The sequence below is a fragment of the Aphelocoma coerulescens genome, chromosome 19, assembly GCF_041296385.1.
Source record: "Aphelocoma coerulescens isolate FSJ_1873_10779 chromosome 19, UR_Acoe_1.0, whole genome shotgun sequence".
Taxonomy (NCBI): domain Eukaryota; kingdom Metazoa; phylum Chordata; class Aves; order Passeriformes; family Corvidae; genus Aphelocoma; species Aphelocoma coerulescens.
Window position 1 is genome coordinate 7,516,465 of NC_091032.1, and position 24,921 is coordinate 7,541,385.

Consider the following 24,921-nt stretch of genomic DNA (forward strand, 5'->3'; position numbering starts at 1 on the left):
CCATACTTTGCTAGAAGCAGGACTCCTTTAGCTTTTGTGGTTTGTGTAACTCAGGTGCAGATGCTGTCACCTAATGCTTTGTTGTTTATGAACCACAGAACGAAAAGTCAAGGCTGGAACTTAAAGCTAGCAAAACACTGGCTTGCTCAGAGCTCAGTGAATCTTATCCAATCTGCCTTTCCTCCTTATTGGATTAAACAAGAACGGAACTGAAATGGCTTTTTCTCCAGCCATCTGCCTCTGGCTCCCCTGGCACACATGGAGCTTCCATGAATTAGCAAAGAAATAGCAAAAGTCTGCTTAAAGAAAGCACCTCCTTAAGCTCTGCCAGAAATAGAAACTTGAGTCACTCTTATTCTCTTACTCACTGACACCCTTTAGCCTCTTTCATTTTCTGATGGCTGAAGGGAACGGAAAAGGCTCTGACTTCTATTTTGAGCTCACAGAAGTTGTTCAACCCCATAGGCACTTTCTGGATGGAGTCCTTCAGCCACCTTATGAAATAATTTCTGGTTTTGTGTTCATGTAACTCTTGGTGTGTATCAGACATTGTAAATACAGGGAGATGTGGTGATAGCTCAGAACCTGCTGCTCAGCAGCTCCTGTGCAGGTTCTGAGCAGGTGGGAGAGGTACAAATAATCTCTTTTTACATGACTAGAGTTTATTTGTTTGCAGCTTTCCTAACGTAAAGCTAGGTAGTTGCACTCCAAATCTACCTGAGAAATACAGGTAAGTGTCTAAAAAATATCATGTAAAATACTTGACCAGAAGTAACAGTTTCACTGTATGATTGTATTTGATGTTTAACACAGCTCTGGGCTTTCCTGTAAGTCCAGCACCTGATCTTGACTTCAGAATTTCTTTTCAAAGGAGTAACTTAATTATCTGTCCTGTTAAAATATGAAACCCTTTCTGTTTGATTTGTCTATCTTCATTCCAGCCATTGGATTTTGGCATTCTTGTGTCTGCTATGGTGAAGCACAGAACAGTTTAATTCCCTTATAAGTCCTTATGGACTGTGATTGAGGGTTCATTTATTCAGCAGATGTCTCTGTTGATAAGGTGTAAGTGTTGAGTTTTTACTCTGAAGTGTATTTGCTTTTTGGTTGCTTTCTTCATTATAAACTGAGAGCCACAGTAGCCTCTTGTCACCTGTGCTGTATGGAAAGCCCATCTTCAGGTAATTGATGAGACTTTTGAGTAATCATCAGTAAACTGCTTTGCTTTTTTTTCCTATGAAAATCCTCCTTCCTGTGTGAGGATTGGGAGTGGGGATGAAATGTTGAACAGTGCAGAAAAGTTTGTTAGACTCAGTGATTTAGTGTTTGCCAGGCACTGCAAGAAAAGAACCTGAATATTCTAAGAGTGAGTGGTCCCTGTTCTGGGCATTGCAGAAAAACCTGCACATTGTTGGATTTGCCTCGCTACCTGTGAAGACATTTAATCTCTGCTTGCACTTCCTGTTGGCCCTGACTTTGCTGTGGTTTGTGCTTTGCAGGCTGGCAGCTGAAGAGGTGGATTCTCTGGAGTCAGACACAGCCAACCGCTGGCAAGGGGTCTGCCTCAGCAGAGCATCTCCCACGCCCCCAGAATCTGCAGCCACTGTGAAGTCACTGATAAAGTCATTTGACTTGGGATGCTCAGGTATTTGAACATTGTAGTTTGTCATAAAAAGTTTTCTAGCAGCGAGCAGCTCTGCTTCTTGCTTCTGAATGGGTGTTTTCTGTCAGTGCTTGGTGCATAAATACCTGTGGAGTGTCACTACACAGTGGTTCCCTGTTCTGACAAGAATTTGGTCTGAAATCCAGATGTTTCCATGTTATTTCCTTGCAGGTAGCAGTGGACAAAATATCCCTGTTCACAAGGTGCCCAGGAGCCCTCTCAGTGGAATTCCAGTGAGAACAGCCCCAGCAGCTGCTGTTTCCCCAATGCAGGTACAAGGAGCTCTTTCTGTCCTTGTAGAAACAAAAGAGGTGGACACAGTGCTGTCTCCAGCATCTGCTGACAGGGGGAAGGAGAAACTCATCTGTTTGTTTGCTGTGGAACATCAAATGCTGTGGTCCTAACAAAGAGGATCAAAGTGAGTTTGTCCTGACTTCAGCTTAGAGGTCTCAGTGAACTCTGTGGAATACAGTTCTGACCTTTTTTCACCATGGACCAGAAAAGAGTTTCAGTTATTGGGAGTGAGATTCCAGAAACGTCACAGTGAACAAGGGAGCTGGCATGTGAGTTGGGAGACATGGGATTGAAGTTTCCAAGATGTGTGCTCCCAGTTATCCAGTAAGGTCTGGGAACTTTGTATTAATGCCTGATGATGGGACATTAATGTGAAAACTCGTGCTGGGGCTGCAGAGAATCCTCCTGACATACAACTCAAGGTGTTGGGAACAGAGTCAGGGTTGAGCACAGGCATCCTTACTTTTGGTTTGTGACATTAAATTGTGTTTGACGAGAGAAAAAATCGTACAAATAGAAGTGTGAAATGGTTCAGGAGCAAATGTAGTACCAGGTAAAATATTGTCCTTTTGTGTCCTTTTATTTGTCATGATTATTTACCCAGCTCTAGGTCTAGCTGATATCCTGCTGAAAGGTTTTCATGTCTCTCCATGTGCTTTGTGATCTTGAGATAGCAGAAACTTCTTTCTGCTCACCTATTTCAGCATGATGGCCAGTACTTCTTTAATTACCTTTTGTACCTTTGTTTCACAGAGACATTCTGTCTATAACAATGCCAAGCCAGCCAGCAAGGGCATTGCCAGACACACAGATCTGTCAGACCTCCCTCTGGCAGGTAAGTTGTGATAAATGTACAGATACTGCCTCTTTTTGTTAATTAAACTTGTTATTAACTGTTGGCCTCTGCCTGAGCCATTTTTCCTCTTCTTACATGGTCAAAGGAAACCTGGAAAGTGTCTTTGTTTTACAGACCTTATTAATTTTGTTGTGCTTCTGTTCCCATCTTGATCATAACTAAAAAATAGCTGATTTATGGTGGTTTGCCAACACAAACTCGCCTTCTTTATTCCAAAGTATCCACGGCACCTCTCTAATCCACACTGTGGAACTGGAGAGGGTTGGATTTTGTTCAACATGTATGTCTCTGGAACAAGCCCAAAGCACTGTCTTCTGAGGGTTTATTTGTTTTTAAATTGAGCTTCATTTGAAATACATCAAACATTTCAGATACCGATGTGAGTCTTTTAGGAGCAGTCATATTTGGGCTGGAAATAATTTGTTTTGAGAGTTCTCAAGAGATGAGTTTGTTTTCATTTCACACTTTGCTTTTGTTCTCTCGTCATTTAATATTCTTTTCTACCACTGTTTGTTTCCCATTTTCTCCAGGGCCCTTTATTTTGATTATCTGGTCCTGAATGTAGTTGTTGCATTGGAATCAAAGCTAGCAACAACAGGTTCTTGAACTTTTAAGGACAGATGAAATATTATATTCCTGTAGTGAAACTGCAGGGATGGACAAAAAAAAATCAGTCACAACTTCTTGATTGGTAGCCTGGATTTTCTGCACTTGTTTGCTAATACAGGGGAGAAATTAGAACCTGGCTTCATTTTTAGATTCTTCAGATGTTCTGCCAAGGCTCCACTTCCATCACTCAGAGATGGAGAACAGCAAAACAGATGATAGGGTAGATGGCAGCAAAAACAAGTAACATCTTGTGTGTGTCACTGGCTTCTCCTGCAGGAGTAAATGCTAAGCAAGCAGAAGTGTCTGCTTCTGTCTAGGGGAATGGACAGGGTTTATTTACTTGTATCAGTTGGTTTCCAGGAAGTCTTGCATGAGTGTATAGATCCCAAACACAACATAAGACCTTTTTAATCTCTACCAGTTTACTGTAGAGTGAAATAATTTATCAGCTGTGTAATATAATGCCAGTCCTTGACAATAAATATCCCACTCTGGGCCGTGGATAATTTCTATTATAACCCATAGACAGTTGTTCTGTGAAAATCTGTTAAAATCAACAGATATTTTATAAGCCATTGTATGGTAAAAATTTATGATTGCTTATCTAACAAGTTCCTGTATTTACAGCTTCTCTTTGTACCTGGATTTAATTTAGTTCCAATAATCCATAGCAAAGGCTTACTCACTGTAAAGCTATAATAGCTCTGGTTCCAATCTAAATAATCCTAGAAGGCAGTTGATCCAAGCCCTATGCAAACAACACTGAATCAAAAATTATCCCCAAGGAAATTCAGAGTGAAGTAGTCTCCATAATAAAAATCTGGCTGATTCCATCTGACCAGTGTCACAGCAGGGTTCTGTGATGTCCCTAATATGACCCAAATGTTACATAGTTGGAGAGGAGCATGGATTACTTCACCCAGAGCTGGTCTTTGGCTGTGATCTTTGAGAGTCAGAGGTTTACTGGCTCCATCTGGAATTTCTAGCACCCAGAAGTAAGTCAAAGGGAGCTGAAGCTAAGAGGGAATTCACACCTTGGTGATATGGCATTAATTGATAATTGTTATAGGGAGGTGACTAAAAAAGAGAAGAAGAAGTGGTGTCCCATATTCAGTTAATTTCTGAGAACATGATGTGCAGTCCTGGCTTCTTACATCACCTCTTGTATCGATGGGCAGTGATTTCCTTTTGACTGTATTACAATATATATCATAAATACTTTCTGTAAATATACATAATGCGTGTAAGAAAAATACAGATGCATCTGCTGGGAATATATTGAGCCTTCCCAAAGTTTTGTCAGAGTGGATGCCAGACACCATGTGGAATAAGTGCCTTTCCCTGGGTTGTATTCAGGAGACCAGAGGCTTTCTTGTTACAAGTCTACTAATGGCAGAAAATAAATCATTGTGCTAGGGCTGCTCAGTCATCTGGTGAAGATATCTGGTGCTCAGCTTTTGAACCTTTAGGACTGTAGATTTTGGTATTTCCCTTCATTCACCTGAGGCCCCTACCCCCCAGCAGGAGTATCAATCACAGGAAACCAGGCAGCCTGTACTGTTGAAATCATCAAAGCCATTCCTTGTTGTGGTCACCTCTAATCTGCTCAAGGTTTCCTAGCCCCATGTGTGTTTAATGAACAAATGAGTACATTTGTTTAGAATCAAAACAACAGACTACATATTGTGTGCTGGGGTGGCAGCACAGTGATTAATCAAATTCCTCAGGCTACAAACTGACAGCTTTTTTTTTTAATTCCCACAGACCTTCTGAAGGGGAGAAATGAAGAGCTGAAACCAGACCATTACCTCCGCAAAAGCCCCTCCCTGGAATCCCTGGGCAAACCCCCGATGGCCTTCAGCAGCAGGATGCTTTCCTCTACCCCCAGCTGCTTGAAACCCCAAAGCAAACTCAGGTGCCAGCCCAGTTTCCTGGGAAAAACAGCAAAGACCAACAGCATTACCTTGTCACCAAGATAAATATTTTAATCTGGAGGACCCTGTCTCCAGAGCAGACTCTGCTGGCTGGTTTTTGGGAATTACCAGGTTCTGTCAGATCCAGATATCAAAATTTAAATTGTAATGATCACAGTTATCTGTAAGATGAGAAATGAGGAAATGAGGATAGCAAGCTTTCAGCAGCTACTGAGTTGTACCCAGGAATTCCATCGTGTACATGTGGTCAGCCCTCATTATCTTACTGTCATTTTTCATGTTGTGGTGAGCTAAAAACCAAAGGCTCTGAGGGTTGAAGGAAATTGGACACATAATTTTTATCTCTCCTGAGAAAAAACATATATTTTCCTTGTGATTGCCACCATTATTTCCACCAGTAGAAGCTGTAGAGTGGAGACAATGTGGGTGTTTTGATTGTTGGCCTTCAACTGCCTTCAGCTTTCACATTTTTCATCTTATTCAAGAACTTGTTCTGCAGCAGCTCAACTGGGTGTGACCTTGCTGTTACAGATTCTTTAGGCAGTTTCTTTCAATTTTACACCCTAAATCCTAGTTTTCAATATATAAAATAAAGAGATTACTTGAAAATTGTATAAGTAAAGCTGATGAAAATAAGAGCAGAAATGTTTGGTTAACACACACCACTGGATATCCACAGGTTCTGTTTTTTAAGCTCTTTGTGTGCAGTGACATCACCTGAATTTGCCTTGTGTAAAGGAAAATACTAAATGCAAGCTCCAAAAGCTAATTCAGTCTGGTTTATGTTCATGTTCTGTGCTGCCATTCTGCTTTGTCATACAGATATTATTTACTCACTGGTAAAAAATTAAGAGATTTCAAATGTATTTATTGTTTTCTCCCTTCTTCCCTGGTTTAGTGTGGAGAGGAAGGACCCTCTGGCAGCCCTGGCTCGGGAGTATGGGGGTTCCAAGAGGAATGCTTTGTTGAAATGGTGCCAAAAGAAGACTGAAGGTTACCAGGTAAGGGAATAGGTACCTTTCTACTTAAATCACTTTCCTACAGGTGTGCAGTAAGCAATGTCACTTCAAAGAAATATGAATATTACTGTGTGTTGGTTTTTGCATGTTTAGTTCCATGGGGTGTTTCCATCCTCTTCCTTCAGTCCTTTCTTTAACACTGCAGTCCCCAAAACTGCCTTGTCAAAAGTAATTTGTGTACAGCCACCAAAATATTTACTGCACCAAAGGTTGCTGGTGGTGAGAAGCAGAGTGTGTATGTGCAGCAGCCTCAATTTAGCATCAGTTTTTGAAAGTACATCCTAATATTTTTTCTATAGGTTTCTGTGGGCAATACATTATTGTGTGAGTTTGTTCTTTAGTCCTGTCTGCAAAGCCAAAGAAATATTTCATTGTGTGGCCTTGACCAAATGAAGTTTGCACCTTGATTTTACAAAGACTGCCTGAGGCTGTCTCATTTCTTTGCAGAGTGCTTTTCACTGTTCAGCAGCAATAATGGTTTGTCCAGGTCTTGCATGGCCATTGCTGTGCTTGCCTGGCTGGTGTTGGTGTGCAGTTGAGTTAAGCTTTTGGTTCTGCAAGGAAGGCAATTACAGACAATATTCCATCCTGTGGTAGGTACTGGGTGTGCAGGGAAGTCTTGGTTTTGGTATAATGCTGGGAGGTTTTTTTCTGAAGAATAATATTGTTTGTTACTTGGAGCAGAAGACAAAAGCAGTTATCACCACATGATGTGCACCCTGGAGCAAGTCTCTAATAAAAGCAGACTCCATCTTTTAAAGTCAATAATAAAATATTTTTTTTCTTCCCAGCCAGCTCTTTGTGAGGCATTAGCTGCAGGGTGCAGGAGTTTGGAAGAGAAGACAGTAGCTTTCCTTTCAGTTGTTTCTTAGCACTGGTTTGTTCATCTGGCTTGCAGCAGTTCCCCAGAAGGACAGGTACTGGAGAAAGCTCTTGACTTTAGACCCAGCTTAGAAAGAATAAGGCCAGGGTTAAGAGTTTAGCCTCCAGTTCTGTGATACTGCTTCAAAGGCTACAGTGCTGATTGTGTGTTCTATGCTGTGATGATTTATTTTCTGTCTCCTCTACGAAAATTCTCCTGGGCTTGGATTTGAAAGTATGTGGGAACATTCCCATGCAATCCTCAGAAAACAATTAATGAAATACAGCTTTTCCAAGTCTAATTTCTCTTAAGCCAGCAAACCCTTCTCTCAAATAACACTTTCTCCTGGCAGTGTTGCCCTTTTTTGTTTGAAATGGCACCCGTGGTGAGCTGCTTCCACTCTCTTAAAACAATCTAACTCTGATGAGTTCACTGTTAGAAGTGTTCTCTGAGCATCAGCCTGTAGGTTTCTTTCTCTGATTTACACCCAAGTTCGACTAAATGAACTTAGTCAATTAAAAATAATTGACTTTAGAAATAATGATGTGGCTTTGCAAATATAGAGGCCCATATGACATCTCAGGGTAGATATTAAAGTCAGAAAAACCAAGGCCCAATCACAGTATTGATTTATGGTGAGAATTTTGCCTCTCTACCTTCACTGCTTTGTTTAAAGGGACTCTCTCTTGGACATTCTTCCTCAGCTTCTCATTGCCATTGCACTCCTTGCTGTGCATTCACTAACTCGTCATGAACTTGCTTTTCCCAGACCCTTGCACTCCCATGATAAGGCTGATGTTAAGCTCCACAGGGAGTTTTTATCATCCTTGTGTACAAGAAGTGGAGTAAAGAACGTCATCCTCCTTCCTGCCTCAGCCACTGCAAGGGTGGAATGAGGTAATGAGCTGCACAGAGCAGAACCCCGATGACGTGCATGACTTCTTTCCCAGAGATAACACCCCTGTCTGTGAGGCATCATCTGTGCAAATTCCAGGATAATCTGTCATGTAATTCCTCACATGAAGCCCAGAACCAGGGAGAAGTTTGGATGCAAACTCTTTCCAGCCCTGTGCCACAGTAGAATGAGAGCATAAAAAGCTTTCTGCTTGGCCGCCTAACTTCTGTTTTCAGTGGCAAAATGTGTGATAGCACTTCCTCATCTGAGCTGAGGGGGAAGAGGGGGGATTCCTTTCTGTTTAAATTATGATTTCATTAAGCAGTATGAGCAAAATGGATTAGAATAACTGATACTCTCATTCCCCATGTCCCAGATTCCCTGAGGAAAGCTGAATTTGGGACCTAGGAAGGTATCTGGGGATGAGACCTAGGGACCAGCACACGAGACTTCACTTTTTAAACACTTTAATTCACACAAAACTTACGCTGTAGATAGAAATTGTCATCCTGCTCCTGGCAAACATAGAATCATTTAGTTTAATTTAGTTTAAGATCGAGTCCAGCCATAAAGTGTCCTTGCATGGACTGCAGTGGGAACATTCCCTGGCTTTGAACTTCAGCGTGTTCCCCAGGAGGCAATCTTGTAAAACAAACCAGGGACACTGGGGTGAGTTGGGAGAAGTGCAACACAAATTAGCAGTGGCCTGGAGGGTTTTGTTTGCTTTTTAAAAAAAAGAAATTGCATGAGTTTACAGTAACTGAAGGGAAACATTGAAAGCATCTATGTTTCTGTAATTGGCTATGTCAGTTCTAAGATCCTTATTTAAACAAGGATTTGATATCAAAAATATATGCATACTAAGGAGAAAGAGTATTGGGAACATGAAAACAGAATCACTAGAGTGAAAATAAAGTGGAAATTCAATTTAATGACTGGGAGAAAAGAATATGAAAGTGGGATTGCATAAACTGGAGTATGATCCATCATGTTGTTTCAATTGTCATGTTTTGGTGCCCAGATGAATGTTATCTGGCATTTTGGCCACTGATTCTGAATAACTGTGCGGGGGAGGTGCTAAAAAAATCTCGGTAGTAACAAGAATTGTGGTGAAATCAGGCTTTGGGCTCAGTGTCTTTGTGCAAAACTTCCTGGTGGAAAATCTCCACCTTAAGGAACTAATCTAACCTATGGTTCCCTATAAGAATTGTGCACTGGCACAGGCTCTCTTTTGCCAGCCATACACAGGCTGTTCCTTCTGCCTCTCTGAGTTTGTTGACATCATGGTGTGTAATGTAGGGCCATGAGGTGACCAGGGTTGAGAAATGCTTTGTGGCTCTGAAAGTCATTTACCACAAGTCCTTTAAACCACAAAGCCTGCTGAGAGTATGCTATTTGTGTTAAAATAGCTTTTTCTCTGTTGTCTTGTGGGTTTTTTTTCATCTGTTTAAAAAGATGATACATCCCAGCAGCAGTGTGAAGTAGGAATTGGGTGCCTCTTTTCTAACAGGCTCAGTTCCTGTGAGCTGGAACTCCTGGAAGCTGCTGAGAGTCATTCTTGTTGCATTATCACCTTCCATAATCATGTCATTAGTGACTGTGGTGTCATTTAAGTGCCCTGATTCTCTCTGTGGAGACCATCTGTCAAGGGGCCAAACCTCTCTAGATGAAAGTCTATTGCTATTCACAGATGCATTGTGAAAACACTGAACTTTAAGAGGCGCTTAACCCGTGATCGTTAGAAGTGAGGGTTATTGTTTCTGCCACACACTCTCTCCAGAGGGGAAGGAATTGCTACCATGTTAATGAATATGGTTTGCTTAAATGAACTATTTTCATGCTCTTTCCAACCACTACACGCCCTTCCTGTGGCACAGAGGAAAAGAGGATCTGAGACTGGCTCTTCCCTCCCATGCGTTTTCATGGTTATTCTTTTGTTCCAGGTTATGTTTAGTTTAACAGGCCCTATTTGGGATCCACCACTGGTTGAAGATCCACCATCTCTTGCAGTAAAGCTGTGTGGTTGTTTCAGGTAGAAGAGTGATAAATAGGAGCAGACAAGGATTGTCCTAGAACCGATAAAGGGAAGTGCCAGCTGTAGTGTTTGTGTTTCATGCTTTCAAGCCATTGCACTGTATCACCTCCCTATGGCAGTGTCAGTGCCCCAGCTGTGGATCAAGGCAGCTCTTCATGGGGCAGAGATACAAAAGCTTAGGAAGGAAAATAAAGCTGTTGCAGTATTTGCTGTTTGTCAAGCAACTATAGCAAGAGGCTGCTCGACTGGTGGTTTGGCAGTGGGTGTAATATAAAGCTCTTTATCCTTTTGTGTTCAGTTTAAACTAATACCAGCTTTTTGTTTACGAATTTGTGGCTTGCTTTTTCTCACAGGAATTCACATTCCTTTTCTTTTTATGCTAGGCAGTATTTCCTCCAAAGCCTCCTTGTTCTCAAGCCCTATTCCATGTTGTTAGCCCCTGCTTTTTCTGATGCTTTTTTTCCTTGTTTGCTGCCTGGATGAGATCCAGCATGGATTAAGTGTGACCCAAAGATGCACAAAGATGGACATAACATATTCCCTCTGGTCAGGTGGTCATGGGACCATTCTCCTTTGGGAGATGGACTCTGCTGGGTCACACAGCCAGGATGGGAATTTTTGGACTGCTCATGCATCAAGCAGGTGCATTCCTGGGGCTGCACTTTGTGAGGACCTGCTTTATAGGCGATCCCAACTGATCTCAAAAGATCCTCCTTCATGGCCAGTTGTACTTCAACATATCCATGTCTGAAGATTTCTTTTTTATTCTGGAAAATAAGGGTTATATTTAGAAACAAGAAGTCTGTTACTTCTTTGTACGTCATTAGTGTGAGGAGCTGACATTCTCTGTGTCCTTAGGCATTAATCTTTCCTAACTGTCAGCTGAGCATTCTGCCTCACAGGCATCATCTTGGGCTGCAGAGTGTGAACAGAGCTGTGTAAATAATGTAAATATATATATATGTATATATAAAATATATAAATGCTACCACAATCCTCAGGGTTGGTGATGAGGCTGGTGGTTCCAGCAGAGTTGATTCTTCACCAGAATTAGAGCTGAGTGAGACAAAACCCGGGATCAACCCTCTGAACCTGGTCAGAATGTAATTCCTGGGACTTGGCTCACACAAACACTTCCTTTGACAGCAGTATAATGGAGCTTAGTTTTAGAGCCTTGAGAATCCCAGCACAGCTGTGCCCTGTCCTAAGGAAATACAGAAGAGAACTCAGTGGTTTCTTAATCACCAGACGTGCACGTTCTACATTACATTTTGTATTCCTGTCAACAAGTAGCCTAAAACTGTTTCAGTGCATTTCCAAATTGTATCAATCTCTCTCTCAGGTTTCTGGCTAAACTAACCAGGTTTCTATCTAAATATTTCGCTGGTCATGAGAAGGAGGTAGGCAGTGGCATTGCCTAATTCAGCAGCAACACTGAGGAACAGATGAACAGGTTCACTTTTCTAAGCAAGGAGCTAAATCCCATCTGCTGTTCTGCACAGTTTATGTGCAGCCTGGAAAGGCTGGAATTCCCACAGAACTGTGGCCTTGTGAAGATTAACAGCAAAACAAATAACTCCTGGGCTGTGTGATGTGGGTGAAGAAAAACACCTGCACTGAACCCCCCTCCAGACTGGCATGGCAGCCATCCATTCATTCATTCAGTTCATGGCAGAGTTTCTATTCTGGGCAGGGCTGGGGAGATTTCCCTTGTACCACACCAACCTGTGTGCCTGAGATGAGAGCCTGCTGAGCCAGCAGGAAAAAGCATTGAGTCACACCAGTGACACAGCCTTGTTTGCTCTGGTGAACAGTGACACGTCCCCTGAAGTCCCAGTGGCAGCCCTTCTGTTCTGAGAGGCTGTGCAAGCTTCCAGAGCTCGGTGTCCACAGCACTTGTCACATTTTAACATTTAGAAGCAGGATATATGAGCAATGGGTTTTTCTCAGGAAGTTATTAGTATGTTCTGGGAGCTTCTGAGAAGTGGATGAAGTTTCTGGCTCTCTCTGCATTTCTCTGATCTTTGATGAAGAGGAGGATGTTGACTTTTCCTGTCTGTACAAAAGTTGAAAGGAGTTTTGCTAATAGCTCTTCAGATAGGAGAGATTTTCCTGTGTTTAAATAAAAATCGACAATACATTGGTGAGGAATTCTGCTCCCAAGTCTCCTATGGACCATCTTTGTGACCTTGGTATTCTTATATTATAGCATTGCCTTGATCTTCCTAGCAGTTAAAATATAGGTCATAGAACCATATAATTGGATGTAAACTGCAGTAATATTTGGAAAGATGCTCTCTGATAAAAAGGGCAATCTTGAAAGATTTTAATTCATGAAAATACAGGCTGAAAATATCAAGATAGTCCCAATTTTTTTTCCAGAATCAGAGGCTGCTGGCCAGAGCCTGCTGAGCAAGCAAAAAAAGTGTTATTTTCCTAAATAAAAATACTAATGGCTGGATGTGTACATGCAGTTTGTCTGTATGTCCCAGCTGGACCCAGGGTTGGTGTCTGGAATTAAAATGCAGCAGCCAAATCTTGGCATGTTGGGAATAACCAGGCTGATGACCAATGTGCAAACCCTCTTCTCAGTGATGCCAGTGCACAAATGTGCTTCCCTAGGGTAGCCAAATAACTTGAGCCAAGCTCTACCTTTTTTCACACAGAGGGCTTTATCCTGTAAATGAAGGCTCTTGATTGGAGGGATAAAATAAATGCAGCTCTCTCATGCGTAACTTTCTGTCCTGCTGGGTGATTTTAAAAATAGCATTTACATTCTGTCCATCCCAAAGTCCAAGATGCTTCCCTTGTGTTGCCTGGATGCACGGACAATCAGTGAAAACACTGAACTGATTGGTCACCAGCTGGAACAGCTCCAAACTGGGAATTTAACTGGCAGACAGCTGGGCCCTGCTGCTGGTCCACCAGTAACCTTTGCTGGTGGGACCTCTCCCCACCTTGTTTCCATCCTCTACCCTGAGCCTGCTACAGTCTGCAGCCTGCCCCTTGGCCCAGGAATTCCAGGGCATGCCTAATCTCTGAATTCTCAATACAGATAATTAGAAAGGGCTGTGGGAGCAGCCAGTGTGGTCATTAGCAATTCTGCACCAGGGCTCCAGGCAGGAAGTAGCTGTGTTGCTGTCTTGGACACAGAGTGGAGCTAATTCCTCCCTCCCTCTCTCCCTCCCCTCCTCCCCAGGGTATCTGTGTGGTCCTTGGAGCTGTGCTGCTGCATCTTCACTGCTGCAGCCTTGGGAATGAAGGGGCTCAGCCCAGCCTGTTTCTTCTCCGTGGCATTCAGCAGCAGTGTCATTTATAGGAGCTGGTGAGAAAACTGATGGAAGTGGCAGTTGTGTGGCAAGCAGGGAGTTGCCTTTCAGCATCACAAGGGTCATTTAGGCTGAGGAGCACAAGAGACACACAGAGCAAAACCCAGAACTCATCAATATCTAATGGGATTATTGCAAGAGGGAGAACTCCTTAATCCCTGGTCTTGCTGTGTAATCCACCTCTGCCTCTCCAGACAGAACTGACTCTTGCTCTGCCTTTTCATGGAATATGAGTGGTGGAAATTACAGAAATACCACTTGATAAATATCTTTTGTCACCATTACCTCATCTCTGAAATGACCCAGACACATCCATAAAATCACTTCTGCTTAGGCCAGCTCTCATTTGGTCCTGTATGTTTGTGTAACAACCAACCAGCTCCCTGGAAATCAGTTTTATACGTTTTCTCTCTCTCTCTCTCTCGTGCAAAGCAATAAATTGAGACCCAAACCAAGGAATATGTACAAACCCCTGTAACTTTACTAACCTTTAGTGAGACCTTTGGAGTAGGTGTCTTCTACTAATGAGGATGTTGTCACGGGGTTATTTACATTCAAAACAACTCACATTATTTGCTAGGAAAGGTCCAAATTCATCCACTGTGTGTTACATGCTGTGCCAGCAGCTGCTCTCAGTCCTTGTTCACTAGAACTTGTTTTCATTATAAAAAGTCAGTCTTTATATGTAAAAATGCAAATAAAAAGGAGCAATAGACCTGAAGGCACAAATAGAGCTGTGTGGTTACTCACTGCATGGTTGCAGGGATGGTTTCAGTGTCAGTAGGATCTTGCCTTGCAAGCAAAGGAAATGGGAGGTTCCAGAATTACTTTATCACTATTACCTTAACTGTCTCCCATTTGCTACTACTTTCATTTTTTATTCTCATGAAAATTTCAGCTATTTCAGCACCACCTCTCTTTTGTAACCACAGTAACCAGAGCTAAGCTGCCTTGGAGAGGTCCTGAACCACGGGAAGAAGGAGCTGAGTTTGAAGAGTGCACAGATCATTTTACAATTCACTCTGAATCATGTCTGTAGGACAACTCCAGTCCAGATGATCTCGTTTTAAACACAGAATTTTAGAGAGCATCATTCCACCTATTCTTGCCAGTCTGCCTCAAGTAGGAAAGTTAATGTAAGAAAATTGGATCTGCCTGACTTTTTGGTATCTTCTCTGGCTTTTGAGACTGAAATAGTTGGGAGCTGAAACATGTTTGTGTAGGATGCATAATATCCTTTTAAAATTTCCTCTATTTAAGTGTCTCTGCTCTACGTGAATTCTGTAGCGAATGGATGTTTGATGCTTTTGCAAAAAAAAAAAAAATACAGCCATAAATCCTCTTAATATCTTGTCTTTGCTAAAGGGCTCATTAATTCACTCTTACTGAAGCAAATGATGAATGGTAAACCCAAAGCAGCACCTGTGGCAGCAGTGGAGGAAGGAGCAAGCAGAACCTAGAATGTGATGGGAAGCAGGGATTCTTTATAAAAAGAAATGTAGTAAATGGCATGACTTTTAAAGAGCTGGCATCAGTTCCTTTTCAGTTCATAGTGCTGTTATTACATGATTTAACTGCATTTTCAGAGAGCATTTTGTGATCTGAGCTCGGTTGTTCCATGCCTGTGTAATCAGCAATAAGATGCATGGCTTGCTGACATGCTGAGAGAAGCATTAGAAATATGGATTATGGGATAGAAACACAAAGTTTCAAAGAAATTTAGAGCAATTCTTATGGAGACTGCAGTTGCCTGAACCATTTGAACCAGGGATATTAATACAGGCTGGAGGATAGGAGGTCACCTGGCTTCCTTCCCAGTCTTGGCTACCTACTTAATCTCCATACAAAACACAGCACTGCTGTTTTGATTTCTTTTAATCAAAAGGCATTACTTTATCCTGTATTCCATTTAAAAGAAGAAGATTGGTAAGAGAATTCAGAAAGGTTCCTGGCATTAGATGGACTCAGTGTGATATGCAAATCACTTCAGACTTGCAGCTCCCCATTGAGAATTGCTGTGTGCAATTGTCATCTGGGTGCACCCTGCAATTACAGAAGAATCCAGGCAGCCTTTAATTTCAGGCATTCATGCCTTTCCTCCCTGTTAACCAGACCTGACCACACTTCTCATTCACCCATATTTCCAGTAGATTGCCCAGATGTTTCATGTCTTTGCTGAAGCATTTCTGATGAACAAGAGTGTTTTGTTTGTTCATAAGGCTTGGTCATGCTAAAAGGAGCCATCCTTCCCTCATGTTGTTTCTTAGGAAGTGTTTAGAACTTTTCTACTCAGAGCCTGAAGATTCCTATTAACATGGCCCCAGCCAGTTAGGGTGTAATAAATCAAATTAGATCTGCAGTTTCGTGCAGCTGTTGTTAAAGATGGGTAGGTTTGGGTCCTCTTTGGAAGTTGCCTTTCAAGGTACCTTGATCCATTTTGCATTAGAGAGGTCAGATGTGCAGAGCTGTGGCTCCTGTTCAGACATGTGTTTAAATATATCCACTTAAAAACGCTGAGCTTGTTCAAGAGGAGTTGTGGGGGTCTGGGTTGTGATGAGCTGGAGGGACAGCAGGAAGCTGAGCCACTTGAGGGAGAGCTGCTATTAAAAACAAGGCAATTCCCTTTCATTTATTCAACATACTTATTTTAAAGTATTTAAGTTTATATTCTGCATGGGCTGAACCTCCATGATCAGCCACCCTGGCGGGTTCCTGGTGTGCCACTCCATACCAGTGACTTGGGAGAGGCAGGAGGGGATGTTGGATGCTGAGGGGAGGGTGGGAATAATGATGCTCAAGTCATATTTATTGGAGGCTTTCTTCCACAGAGTTCCAGGCCAGATTCAAGCTGATTCATGTCTGTAATTGATAATTTTGAGTCTCAGAGAGAAAATTATGACTCAGAGAGCCATTGCTGTGGGCACAGTAACATGTGCATAGTGGGAATATCTTGTGTCAGGATTGTAACGTGCTCAGACTGTAATGAAGAGTGCATGATGTCATTGTTGCTTTTTGCTTGGAGTTGAAGATCGAGTGAAATCTAATGGGGTGGTGGTTTTTTTCTCAGACAAACAAGGAATGTTTTTAATGAGAACAGATCACACAGATTTCCCTGGGTGTCTTTACCATGGCTCTCTGAGGGCTCTGTTATCTGCAGGCAAAGGTCCTGTTCCCGGGATGGGGGGCTAAGGTCAATCACTTCCAGGTGTTTTGTGTCTTTTAGGCTTGACCTGACACTAATATCCTAGATTGTACATTTGTTGTCTAAACAACATTGCCTGGATATTTCTTTTTAAAATTTAGTTTATGTTCATAGAAACAAACCTTGCTGGGCACTTTGGAGCCTTGCTTCCAGATTCCAGTCTCTGAACATTCCCAGTGCATGTAGAGGAGTTCACTTGTGAGCTTGAAGAGAATTAAGTGTTTTCAGTGATTGGTGACACTGCAGGTGTGCTGAGGACAGACCCTGGGGTACCAGTGACCACAAGATGTAATGTGGCCATATGACAGCAAATTTTTCCCCCCTTCCTGGTGAATGCTGCAACTCAGTTTGATCTGAATCCCTACTCCATTTTCCCATTTCTCCCTGCACTCGTTCTGATGGTGCACCTTCCTCCTGAGTGGTGCCATCCTTTCTGGGTGTCTCATGAGAAGCCACATGTGGTTTTTCAGAGCTCGGGGTAGGGGTTCTGCTGTGAGCACACTGGGACACAGAAATCACCCTCCTGCAGCTTGGACTTGTGCATTAACAACCAGCATGGACACAAATAGCTCCCATATATTCTGGGACTGTGTTGAGGAATAGGGAGAGAGGTGTGGCAGCAAGACTGAGACGGGTTCCACTGCCAAAGTCATCAAGAGAAGGGAATAGTTTCCGAGGTGTTCATTCCCTAAATTGTTTTCCTTTTTTTTTTTAAATGTCTTCAGGGGAGCCAGAGATCTTCCGAGAAATCAGAGTTGGCTCTATTTTGACTTAATTCCTCTTGGTGTGGTGGAGTGGGGAGGTATTACAAATAAAGCTGCAGTGTAGCAAAACACAGATCACTTTGCATTTACCATGTCCTTATATCCCAGACCAAAAAGTATATAAGAAGCCAAGGTGAAGTGCCAGGGAGAGGGGTTTATACTGTGTATGAAATGAAAATGCCTTTGTTTAGAGAAAAAAAAAACCCAAAACCCAAACTTCGTTGATTCTTGCTAGATGTAAAAATGGAACTAAGAGGGCTTGAGTATGCCTAGGTATTTTTTGTTGTACTGTGAACTGAACAGTTGAGCTGAACCTTTGAACGTTCGTTTTGGGTTTGCATTTAGGACAAAAATTCAGATTTGAGTTCGTTTTGGCTGTTGATTATGGCAAACCACTTTGCAGCAGATTTCATCTGTGGTTCAAATATGGTCAGCAGAACCCCATCCTTGAACTTTTGCTTGTTTGTAAGACTTAGCTACGGAAGTTTCTGAGGATGACTGTCTGTACAATGCTGTTGGGGAGGTGAGGATTTTTGGACCTAGTTCTGACTTTCGTAGACATTAACACTTTGTAGATACTGTGATTTGGGAAGAGGAGAAGGGTTTTAGGTGTATTTAAAATTACAAAGGTTAAGTAAAATTATTAAACTGATGCTGGGATAGTGAAACACTGTGTGAAGGAGCAGTTTTGTATCTCACATGTCCCCTAATAGCATTGTGAAAATGAGGATAGATAAAACGTTCCCGCACAAACAAGCCTTGCCTTTTTGTCTAGTCCTGTTGCTTAACTAAGGCTCTGTTTGTTCCTGTTTCCATGGCCTTTGGCAGAGGGGAGGAACAACCTCCATTTTCCATTTCTATCCTACAATATAAAATGAGAATATTGGCATTTGATGATAGGCTATTTGCTGATAAAACATACTGGCCTCAGTAAAAACACTTCTGTAACTTGGCAGTCAATCCTTTCCCACTAACTGCAGATTGATAAATAGAAAGGAACTTGTTTGTCTGAAACTTCAAGAAAGCAGAATAATCCAGCTTCAGCCAATTCCATACACACAAAAATGGGCTTCCATGGTGCATCTTTATGGAACAGGCAGTGCCAAAGCAGCTTCAGAGCAAATTATCTTTTTTTCTTGTGATAGTGTTCAGCCAGTGTCTCATTTTTGTATTACCTCCACTGACAGATGTTAACAGAGCCCAGTACAGCATGGTGGCTGGTGCAGTGTGGGGATGTCAGCTGCTTTCTGAGCCCATTAGAGTTGTACATTTATTACAGCCAGAGTATTGTAACCTGAAATATTCTGTACTGCTTCAATTTGAGTCATGTTTGGCTATGGACATTTATTACTAATTTGAAATCCTGTCTGACTGGATCAAGTCCAGGTTGGACAATTAATCAGGGAGGCATTAGAAGCGAGGAGCACATGCTGAAATAATTCCTGTCTGGGCTTTAGTGTGTCTGCATCAGCTGTTGTATGGGAGATGCAGTAAAAGCCTTTTCTTTGGGGGAGTCTTGAAAGAAACCAGGAAATAGCTAAATAAAGAAAATGAAGGGGCAGGGGGTGTGAACAGAAGCTGAGCACACAGGAGGATGTGGCTGCTGAGAAGGGTTGGAGGTGACTGCACACCTGCTCTAGTGTGGGAGATGGTGCAGCTCCATCGTGTCCCGGAGCCTCCCTGCTCCGGCAGCTCTTGCTCTTCTGAGCTGTGTCAGTTCACTGTTTCATTTTTAGCTGGCATTTGGAGCTAAAGCTGCTACTCCAGCAGTGAGACTGGGCCATGGGAATTCCTTAGTGTGCTGGTGTGGCCAGTCAGGGCAAACAGGAGCATCAGAAAGGTCACCTTGTTCACAGGAGCAGGACTGGGCCACGGGCCTGTTTTAACTGCAGCTGTGCCCCACGAGATCATCCCAGGGAAGAACCCCGAGTGCAGTCTGTACCCCCAGAAATATCTTGTGTTTTAAAGGAGTTCTCTGCAGATGGGCTGACTTTAAAATACCATTTTCTGTTTCTGTAGTCACTGTAACCCCCATGGTTCTGGACCTCAGCTGTCATGGGCAGGGAAACTGGGCTTGCTCTGTGCACCTGAGTGCAGCTTTGTAGTAAGAGATGTGGCTGGCAAAGAACAATCCCAGTGTCTAGAAACAAGGGGAGGAAGGTATTTTTTGTCCATATAAACTCCCAACTCCAACAGACTATTTCTTTCCAAATTTTTCTTCTTCACCTCCCTCCTTTTGGAGCTGGCAGTGGTGGTCACCACAGATGTTTCTAGCTCAGCTCTGGGGTTTTTGTTCCATGGCTGCATAAAAACAATTGTTTGGAGAATTTTTTTGTTGTTGTGTAGCACTGTTCAAGGGTGGCTCATGTTTTCTCTTACAGAATATTGATATTACCAACTTCAGCAGCAGCTGGAGTGACGGACTGGCCTTCTGTGCTCTCCTGCACACGTATTTACCTGCACATATTCCTTACCAGGAGCTCAACAGCCAAGACAAAGTGAGTTGTGTTGTACATCTGCAGAATTCACAGTGAACAGGGTGGATGGAAAGGGGAAGGAAACCAACAGTGAACTCCCAGAGAGAAATGCAGGGTGAAAAGTCAGTGACAAGTTGCCTGAGTCCAGCGAGTGCTGCAGATAAACACAAAGACAGTATCTGTTACAGTAAGAATTAAATTATGTACAGGAATGCCTTGTATTAGTTAACACCTCTGCAGAAACCTTTTGCTCATAGTAAAGACAGAACTTCAGTGGGTTTTTTTCCCAGTTGTACTCAGATTCACAACAACCTCTTTGTCACAGACAAACAGAGGGTGTCATCCAGGCAGAAGAAGATGAGCTATTCAAAGACAAAGAACTTGTGAGTGTGCCTGACTAATCCAAAAAAGTCTGTGTGCAAGTATGGAATCCAGTAGTTTAGTTTTCAAATATCCCTGCTCATTTAAACTTACTGATTAACCAGATGCAAGGAAAGATTCAGGAATAGTGCTTTGATATTAATCCTTTTGGATTTTATTTCTACAGAAGAGAAATCTGCTGTTGGCATTTCAAGCTGCTGAAAGTGTGGGCATCAAACCCAGTCTGGTGAGTAACCTTTTAGCAAGGGAGCATTTGCTGCATGCACCATTCCAACACCTTTCCTTGCTGCCATGTGGCCAGTCAGTGACCTTGCCCTCAAAGTGTCACACAGTGCTGGGGAAGGCTCTGAAAGTTCACAGTGTTAGGAGAACTTCAGAAAGAGTTTGTAGAATCACAGAATTAATATAATTGGAAGGAGCTGCTGAAGGTCATCCAGTATTAAAATGAGGATATGGATTATGTCCTTCTCTTGTTTTAGTGCTTTAAGAAACAGATAATTTGTTTGTTAAACTGTTCAAAAAAACCTTTTCCAAAATTAACTGTATGACAAGGGAGAGAGAAGTTTAATATGAAGAGAAAACTCTTATGGGGTTCATGAGCTAGATACAGAAGCAAAGAAGCAGCAACTTAAATGAAGTTACATAAAGAACTGATCTTTGCAGGTGGCAGAAGTCTTTTAGATTGTAGAATGCATTGAATTTCAGAATTGCACTTGGCCAGTGGATCATTCCAATGGCCCTTTAAGTACATGGCTTTAGAGGGCTCTGGAGTAGAAACAGAAGAGTTCAGTGGGCTCAGCTGCCCAGAGGAGCCGTGGTGGGGATGCCTGAGCGTGGTGCTGTGTCTGTGCAGGAGCTCAGCGAGATGATGTACACGGACCGGCCCGACTGGCAGAGCGTGATGCAGTACGTGGCCCAGATTTACAAGTACTTCGAGACCTGAGCTGCAGAGCAAGAGCTGGACAGAAGTGGGGAAGAGAACAAAGAATGCTACAGATGCACTCGATCACTTTAAAAACCCGCTTGCTCCTCTTCCACAACCAGCCCAAGCTCTTAGTGTGAAAGGAAGCTCTTCCGTAGTTTTGATTCCATCTGGGACTGCAACCAAATAACTCCCTGTTGTCCATCTTTGCAAACCAAATCCATTGGTAAGTTTACTCCCACATGGAAATTGCAAAGCGTTTTCAAGCACACATGGGATATTTCTGAAGAGGATCCCTTGGGCTAACAACGTTTGCCTCGACAGGAGACCTACAACACAACGAAGTTCTAAGTCAATGTGGACTATGCTGGCACTCACGGGAGGCTGGGAGATTCATATTAATACAAAAGTTCACAAAAATGCTCTTCTTGCCAAAACATGCTTAACTCATCCCAAGTACATGTTGTTTTCTTGCCTCCATATATTTTATAAAACACCTTGACAGATGCACTTAAGTTGTAGAACCTTAACCTGAGTTACTCTCACACATCTCACCCAATAACTGCACTAATTTACTCATAGCATAACCAGCAGGATGGTAACAGGATCATTTGTAACTCAGAAACCACCCTCTGTTCATCACTAGTTAGTGAAATAACTCTGAAAGATCCTGTTAGGTGCTGGGACTTCATTTCAGCTCAAACAGAAGTAATCTCTATGAGGAAAAATAGGTTTATTACTCCAACTTCATTACTTGATTACTCTGGGAAGCCAGAGCTCAGTTTCCCAGCTGACTGTGCAGGCACAGTTATCACAGGAACATTGCAAATGCAATTTAATAGCTTTAGTTTGGAAGGTGCCAGTAATCAGGTGAGCAGTACAGTGACATCTCCTATTTTCTGTGGAGTGAGTGGAGTAACTTCTTCCTTCTATATTGCTCCTGTGTAGTCAGCACAGCTGTGTCATTGGTGCCTAGAGGCAGGAATCCAGAGACAGCCTGTGCCCTGGGCCATGAAATACAATCTGTAGGGCACTGCTACATGCTTGGAAATGATGTTATCCTGCAAAGAAACGCAGTCATATATCAGTACCAATGGAAGCTGCAACTTCACTCCACAAATTACAAACAGCATAACTGGAACCGGTCTCTGTGTCTGTAATCAGGCGCCAGAGAGTGGCTTCCCACCTCAGTAATACTCTTAGGAAAATGTCTGATAGACACTGTTAAATGTCCATTATCTGTTTCTCTTATTTCACCTGATGAAGTTAATTTTTTGTGTTTGTCTCCAAGGATGGCAGGATCCAACAGGCTGCTGGATTTGTTGTAGGAGCAGGGCTGGGAGAGCGTGTAAAGGCTGCCTGGCTTCTTTGGGGCATGCTGGTAGAAGAAGGTTGATATTTAGTTACTGTGTTTAACCCTGATGCTTTGTGGACATTAGGCCTAAGGAGCTAGGGATCATTTCTCTCTTACAGAAAATACTGGTGCTCACTGCTCCTACCTCCTGGAAAAAGGTTCATGAAATGGAAACAAGAGATTTCCACAGAACAAGATTGGTTTCAGGCTTTCAAAGGCTTTGCAGGTGGCTGATTCAGGCTCTGTCCGCCCCATAGTGCTTTGTTGTTTGATTTGATTTTACTTTGTAATGCTATTTCATTAATAAACAACATATTTCAGACTTTGGCTTTCTCGCAGCAAAACACAGGATTCAGGAATAGATGGTAGAGCCCACGGCCAGCGAGTGCATGGAACAGAGAGGATGCTGGAGGAAGGCAGCGTGTGCCTGTTCTGGAGGAGGACAAAATCATCACTTGCTCTTGGTTTTAATCTGAAGTATATTCTAATCCATTGCCTCTGGGAAAGTCCAATTCCAATCTTTGGAGAGGCTGTGTGATAAAAATGGGCAGGGGAGTGCACTGACAGTGCCCCTGCACACTGGGTTATCATCCTGTACTGTGAGAAAGCAGCTGTGAATGCTGCCACAGGCAGTTCCTTGCAGGGCAGTCCTTTCTAGATGGGATTCACTCTCCAGGATTTCTCAGCACACTCTGCTCTCCATAGAGAACCCAGAATGAGTTGCTCTCCATGTTCTCAAATACTGGATAAGATGGAAGAGGAGAATTCTGCTGAGCAGAGTTCCTTGAGGCACTTACACTGCAGAGCTCCATTGCCTCATGGATGCAGCAGCTCTTTTTCCCTGGAGGTGTCCCTTGGCAGGGATCCCAGTTCTCCCCAACGGGCTGTAGTTCAAAGCTGTAGTGAAGTCAGCACAGAAAATTCCATATTCCTCAGTGAGCTTTGAATCAGGCACTTGCAGGGATGAGAAAAACACTTCTAATTCCCAGTGTCTGTCCCCTCAAAGTCAGAGTAAATGAGGTAAAACAAAGGAATCTTAACCCTGTGGCCACTGGAAGGGACCCATCCAGTGTGGCTCAGTGTCCACTGGCTGTGTGTTACTTCCTGGGTCAGCATCCTCTGCTCTGAGGGCTCTTCTGACACTGCTCTGTCTCTCCAAGGCTCACTTTACCCTTACAGACCATTCTGTGGGCTCCAGCAGTTGGGTTTTTTTCCAAATGATTTGTGCAAAGCAATGTTTCTGTCATCTCTTTGCAGCTTGCTCTCCCATGCCCCCCAGCAGCATAGACCAAACACTAATTCTGTCCAATTCTAGTGGTGTATTCCTAAATTTTTTACTTAGCTAGGAGTTAGAACACAGAGGTGTAGTAGGGAAGAAGATACTTGGTTTTACCTTTTCTTCAATGTTACTTTTCAGTCCTCAAACCTGCAAAACATATCATTTTTAAAAAGCTGATACTTTGAGAGATGGTTTTCCAGATTATTTTTTTAAATTAAGGATATTGTTTATTTGTTCATTTAACTGTTACAATATTTGGGGGGGGGGAGGGGATGGTTCTTCCTTTTAAACCTTGCACAGTTACATTTCTAGACCTGGATTTTCACAGGTCGTTATTGGTTTTTTCATGCTGCCTTAAAATTTCAAGATGAATTTAAATTTATCCTACTCAATGCTGCAGACTGGCCTGGTTTTCAGAGACTCTACAGGCCCTTGTAAAACATCTCAGATAGGAGCTGCAAAATTAAAGTTCAAGCTGCCTTTAAAGCTAGGGAATTCAATTAAGTTCAGCAAGAAGGTGTATGGATAGTCTTTACAGAAGTTCTGAGAATTCTCTGGAAATGTCCTGGATGTGATGATAGGACAAGGATGGTGTTGAGTAGTAGGTTTGCCTAAACTGCCTCAATCCTTTCTGACTTTGCCTCTTAGAATTAATGGATCTTTCCCTGATGTGCAGGCAGATCAATCTCTTCCCTTGCTCCCTGAATTGTCACTCCTAGGCACCACCTGCACCTGCCTCTGGGTGTACCTGGGGAGTCTGTGGGAACCAAACAGCTGATTTGGGATGAGCATGTGAGAAGAATGGTTAGGAAGGGGGTTTCAGTGACATTCCATGGAGGGATATGGCAGCGTGTGACTGTTGTACTGTAGTGTCGGAGAGGAAAGGAAATTCAAGTGTGGGAGGTACAGTCTGGCTCCTGGAATTTCAGGTGAGACAGAGAAGGTACAAATGGTTTTATGGCTTGGGAAGGTACAGAGGTGTGAGGAGCAAGCCCAGAGTCAGCCCTGTGAGAAGGTTTTCTAGAAGGGCTGAGGAGCTGTTTCAG

At 42.7% G+C, this 24,921-nt stretch overlaps 1 protein-coding gene across 4 annotated transcripts in view; it reads left to right on the top strand.

Annotated features, from left to right (window-relative positions):
- SPECC1 (sperm antigen with calponin homology and coiled-coil domains 1) overlaps positions 1-22,511 on the top strand; it is an 84,294-nt gene extending 61,783 nt beyond the window's left edge. For 2 of the 4 annotated variants that reach the window (XM_069033057.1, XM_069033059.1), the window contains 8 exons: positions 1,500-1,645; positions 1,835-1,935; positions 2,711-2,792; positions 5,187-5,337; positions 6,255-6,357; positions 19,844-19,960; positions 20,487-20,546; positions 21,174-22,511. In XM_069033057.1, coding sequence (XP_068889158.1) covers positions 1,500-1,645; positions 1,835-1,935; positions 2,711-2,792; positions 5,187-5,337; positions 6,255-6,357; positions 19,844-19,960; positions 20,487-20,546; positions 21,174-21,263 — 850 coding nt within the window. In that variant the 3' untranslated portion in view covers positions 21,264-22,511. Of the gene's footprint in view, positions 1-1,499; positions 1,646-1,834; positions 1,936-2,710; positions 2,793-5,186; positions 5,338-6,254; positions 6,358-13,366; positions 14,745-19,843; positions 19,961-20,486; positions 20,547-21,173 lie in introns of those variants that run through there. The other 2 variants (XM_069033058.1, XM_069033060.1) reach the window with 2 other exon arrangements.
- The last annotated feature ends 2,410 nt before the right edge of the window (positions 22,512-24,921 follow it).